Below are 5,538 nucleotides of genomic sequence, written 5' to 3'. Positions count from 1 at the left end.
GACAAACCACAGCAAACATCATTCTCAATGGTGAAAAACTGAAAGCATTTCCTCTAAGATCAAGAACAAGACAAGGATGTCCACTCTCACTGCTTTATTCAACATAGTTTTGGAAGTCCTAGCCATGGCAATCAGAGAAGAAAAAGAAATGAAAGGAATACAAATTGGAAAAGAAGAAGTAAAACTGTAACTGTTTGCAGATGACATGATACTACACATAGAGAATCCTAAAGATGCAACCAGAAAACTACTAGAGCTAATCAATGAATTTGTTAAAGTGGCAGGATACACAATTAATGCATGGAAATCCCTTGCATTCCTATACACTAATGATGAAAAATCTGAAAGAGAAGTTAAGGAAACACTCCCACTTACCATTCCAAAGCAATCTACAGATTCAATGCAATCCCTATCAAATTACCAATGGCATATTTTACAGAACTAGAACAAATAATCTTAAAATTTGTATAGAGACACAAAAGACCCCGGATAGCCAAAGCAGTCTTGAGGGAAAAAAACGGAGCTGGAGGAATCAGGCTCCCTGACTTCAGACTATACTACAAAGCTACAGTAATCAAGACAATATGGTACTGGCACAAAAACAAAAATATAGATCAATGGAACAGGATAGAAAGCCCAGAGATAAACCCACACACCTATGGTCAGCTAATCTATGACTAAGGAGGCAAGGATATACAATGGAGAAAAGACAGTCTCTTCAGTAAGTGGTGCTCGGAAAACTGGACAGCTACATGTAAAAGAATGAAATTAGAATGCTCCCTATCACCATACATAGAAATCAACTCAAAATGGAATAGAGACCTTAGTGTAAGACTGGACACTATAAAAATCTTAGAGGAAAACGTAAGAACACTCTTTGACATAAATCACAAGATCTTTTTTGATCCACCTCCTAGAGTAACGGAAATGAAAACAAAATAAACAAATGGGGCCTAATGACACTTAAAAGCTTTTACACAGCAAAGGAAACCATAAACAAGATGAAAAGACAACCCTCAAAATGGGAGAAAATATTTGCAAATGAATCAACGGAGAAAGGATTAACCTCTAAAACATAACAGATGGTCAAGAAGCACATGAAAAGCTGCTCAACATCACTAATTATTAGAGAAATGCAAATCAAAACTACAATGAGGTATCACCTCACACCAGTTAGAATGGGCATCATCAGAAAATCTACAAACAACAAATGCTGGAAAGTGTGTGGAGAAAAGGGAACCCTCTTGCACTGTTGGTGGGAATGTAAATTGGGTACAGCCACTATGGAGAACAGCATGGAGGTTCTTTAAAAAAGTAAAAATAGATTTACCATATGACCCAGCAATCCCACCACTGGGCATATACCTAGAGAAAACCATAGTTCAAAAAGACACGTGCACCCCAATGTTCATTGCAGCACTATTTACAATAGCCAGGTCATGGAAGCAACCTAAATGCCCATCGACAGACGAATGGATAAAGAAGATGTGGTACATATATACAATGGAATATTACTCAGCCATAAAAAGGAACAAAATTGGGTCATTTGTAGAGACGTGGATGGATCTGGAGACTGTCATACAGAGTGAAGTAAGTCAGAGAGAGAAAAACAAATATCGTGTATTAACGCATATATGTAGAACCTAGAAAAATGGTACAGATGAACCAGTTTGCAGGGCAGAAATAGAGACACAGATGTAGAGAACAAACATATGCACACCAAGGGGGGAAAGTGGCAGGGGTTGTGGTGGTGGGATGAATTGGGAGATTGGGATTGACATGTATACACTAATATCTATAAAGTGGATAACTAATAAAAACTGCTGTATAAAAAAATAAATTAAATAAAGTTCAAAAATTCAAAAAAAAATGATAGTGGGGGTGATGAATAGAGCCTATATGGTTATGCAAATCTGGGCGAAAGACCCATGTTCCTTAATCCAGTTGGAGCCAAAGAGTGATGATAATGAGTGCTAATGTTAATCTTCATCATGAACTAAGTACTCCTGTTACATCTGCTTTACCGATGAGGAAATTGGGGCTCAGAGATGTTAAACAACTTGCCCATGATTGGACAACTAGAAAGAGGCTGAGAAGAGCATCAAAATGCAGCCTGATGCCCCAGCCAGGACACTGATCTCCATGATGTACTCCCTCTGCAAACATATGGCAGTAAACAGACCACACAAAATGTACAGTGAATGTGCAGAGAAGAAGGAGATGATAATTCACATCAGTACAGACTGAGGTGTGCAAAGGCAGAAGCTATTTAAAGAGAATGAAAGGGAAAGGAAGACCCAATTAGAATCCAAATAGAGAGGAAGCAGGATGCAAAAGCAAATTGGGAATAGCAGAGACAACATAGGGACTCTTAGGAAGAAGGTGAGAGGAAAAGAAAAGCACAGGAGGAATGTCCTCTTCAACCCAAACCCACCTCATGAAATAGCTTGGGCCAAGTTTTTCTCTTCCTAAGTTATAGCTGGCTGCAGCCAACTGTTTGCATAGTGTGTGGATTGAAATATTTTATTGCTTTATGGAGGCAATAAAATAAATGTGATTAAAGGCAACAACAACACTTCAGTTCTAGTGGATGCAGTTGGGATGCTGAAGCCTGGGCTTTATCTGAGCAAGTTTTTTTAATCAGGGAAGAGGGTTCCATTTCTCATTTTTGTGTTAGGAAGACAACATAAGAATGGATGGAGAATAAGAGTTTTTAAAGAGTCAAGATTTTAAAAAGAGATTCTGAAGGTGTTCCACTGGAGGTGGGAAGCAGAAATGGAGAGACATAAAGGCTTAGTATATGAAAGCAGGGTATGCAGGGAATGATTGGTCTCTTAAAGGAAACAGATGTGGGTTCTGAAGTATGAATATAGGGGAATGAGATGAAAGAAATCTTGAGCATGCTAAAATAATAGTATTTCTTAAAGGGATTTAGGGTAGAATGTTTTTTCCCCAGGAAAGTTCTGACAGAAGGAAATATGAAGAATTTAAGGATTCAAGGTGAGGTAAGGCCAAAGGTCCACTATGAGAAGAAAAAAAGCAAGAGACTTTAGGAATTAGTGTCCACAAATGGAGGGAATGGTGAGTTCCAGTAACTGGGCTGTAGGAGAAGAGCCACTTTTACTAAGAAAAATGCAAATCAGATCTGCAAATATTGACAGTTGAGAACTGTGCTAGGTGCTCGGGGCTAGAGGAGGGAGTAGGCAGGTATGATGCTACAAAATAAGTACAATAAACACCTTCCATCTTCATTAAGGATTTTATACCCTACTGAGGGACGGTGATATCAACACCTCCCTCCATTACATGATACAGCGTGGAGTAAAGATAAAATGCAGTCACTAAAATAGGAATTTGGACCTTAAGTGGAAGAGTGATGAGATTCATAACATGCTGGAGGACACAGAGTCAAGGAAGGTTTCACAGAGGAGGTGGCATTTCAAATGGATCTTGAAGGATGAAGATTTTGTGAAAGAAAGAAATTCAAGCCTTCATATTATGCAAAAACCAATGCAGGAGAGCCCAGGACATTCTGGTTTGGGTGAAAGAGTGAAGGTCTAGAATAGCTGGGTCCAAGGCTGTTTGGAAGTTAGAAGAGAAACCAAATCACATGACATTTTGGAACCATGCTGATAATCCTAGATTTAATTTTATAGGCTAGTGTTTCTCAACCAGTTTTCTGCCTTCACACCTTTTTGTTTGTTTGTTTGTTAGTTTTTGTTTTAAAATAAAATCTTTAATTTCAAAATTTTCTAGTTGCCTTTTTACTAGAGGCACTGTAATTTATCAATGTAGGACACTTAAAAAAATATATATATAATTTACATATAAGTAAAATACAGACATCTTAAGTGCATAGCTCTAGGAATATTTACATATGGGTGCATCTAAGTAACTGCCACCCAAAACAAGGTAAGCTCACTTAATTATGCAGAGACAAGAGGCATAATCAAGACTGATTACTTCCTTGTGAATAGATTCTTTGGGGCAAGAATATTATCAGTGATATATTGTATCACATCAGGAAACACATTGCTACTCTTACCATTCCTGGTGATAAGTTTGAATACTTGGTTAAGGTGTACATAACCAAATTTGAACTTTTGCCTATAAGCCCCATCTTTCCCAATGTAGAAATTTACTTGAGGCACTTTCAAGTAAATTAATTCCATTCATCGAATTAGCATTTTTAAAATGTCCCCATCTCCTTTCTCGTCTGCTCCCTTAGGGCTGGGAATCTTTGGAGAGATAGCCACTTCCACTTTTGGCAGTTCACAGGCTTTTTTTCATGCAACCCTGTAAGCAGGAAGCATGGAGAGTGCAGAGTGGCCCAGAGTTCAGCTGTCAAATAGCACCATGGAGTTGACTTGTAGCCACTTCTCTATCATTCATTATAATCATAGCTGTAGCCTTTTTACTGGTATTGTGATCTCACTGCAGGCTTTTCATTAAAACTTTATTCCTGTGCACACACTCAGGGCACAGCATGTTGTCCTCCAGGTGTTGGGGAGGAAGATTGCCTGCAGGCGGCAAGAAGAGCACAGACACCCTCCTTCGTTTTTCAGGCACCCAAGCCTGTCCGGCATGAAATTGTAAATGAACCCAGCCCTCTGTGTTAGCAGGGAGACCTCTCCCATGAACCACGCACCACCAGACCCCACAGGTCTCTTGTGATTGCACCGACTCCATCTTCATGGCCCTGGCCGTCATTCTGCTCCAAGAGGCAAACACAGCTCCCGGGTCAGAGGCAGAAGTTGATACAACTTCCTGAAGAGTAAGAGCTCCTTCAAGGGCAGATGCTCCCTCCTCAGGAGGAGCAGCCACTTCAGAAGACATCTTTTCATCAGAACATTCCAGAGGTAGTTCCCCCTTGTCCATCTTTGATTTTCTTCTCGATAGTGATAGGATCCTGGCCTCCTCGGCTGTGGCAGGAATGTTTTTTTGATGAGGGTAGGCATGTTCACAGAGTCGTTTATATCTGTCTAGTTTCGGGCCTTTGGTGCTCAGGTTTGACTGCTGGCACCAAGCACGCACAACATCCCTGTGAATCAGATTGACAGGCGGCAGTATAGAAGGTAAAGGCGGAATTGGCATCCTCTTCTTCTGAGGTTTCACACTGTCACAACATTGTGGGATTTTTCGTGGACAGCAAGCTCTGTTATTTTTTATAGATCTTTTTCTTTTGCTTCCCTTTGCCGAGTTTTCTAGTATATCTGGTTTACCAGAAGCCCCCTGTCCCTCTTCAGCATCTACTGATGTACGTTTGAATTTGCACCTCATATATTCTTCCTCTGTCTTCTTTGTGGAGTTGCACTCTTCCAGATAAACCTTTCCCATACTATTGCCCCAAGCTACTGCCACAAAACTACTTTCCTTTCCAACCTAGTTACTTTGCCTGAAAGGATATCACTCCTTCACACCTTTTATATGCACAGTACAACAATCCCAGCTTTCAATAGGACCCCTGCTCTACAGAGGGGCCATATCAGAATTGGAGAGTGGTGGACTTTTAAGGAGGAAAATGGTACGATCAGAGCT

General features: G+C 40.1%; 1 protein-coding gene across 1 annotated transcript; it reads right to left on the bottom strand.

The window, feature by feature from the left end:
* Positions 1-4,431: 4,431 nt before the first annotated feature.
* On the bottom strand, positions 4,432-5,337 carry LOC102977336 (developmental pluripotency-associated protein 4-like). The gene has a single exon (XM_055086884.1). The coding sequence runs from the start codon at positions 5,335-5,337 to the stop codon at positions 4,432-4,434; it is 906 nt and encodes a 301-aa protein (XP_054942859.1).
* Positions 5,338-5,538: the final 201 nt, after the last annotated feature.

This window comes from Physeter macrocephalus, chromosome 8 (genome assembly GCF_002837175.3).
Source record: "Physeter macrocephalus isolate SW-GA chromosome 8, ASM283717v5, whole genome shotgun sequence".
NCBI classification, from domain to species: domain Eukaryota; kingdom Metazoa; phylum Chordata; class Mammalia; order Artiodactyla; family Physeteridae; genus Physeter; species Physeter macrocephalus.
This window is presented reverse-complemented; position numbering and strand designations above follow the sequence as displayed.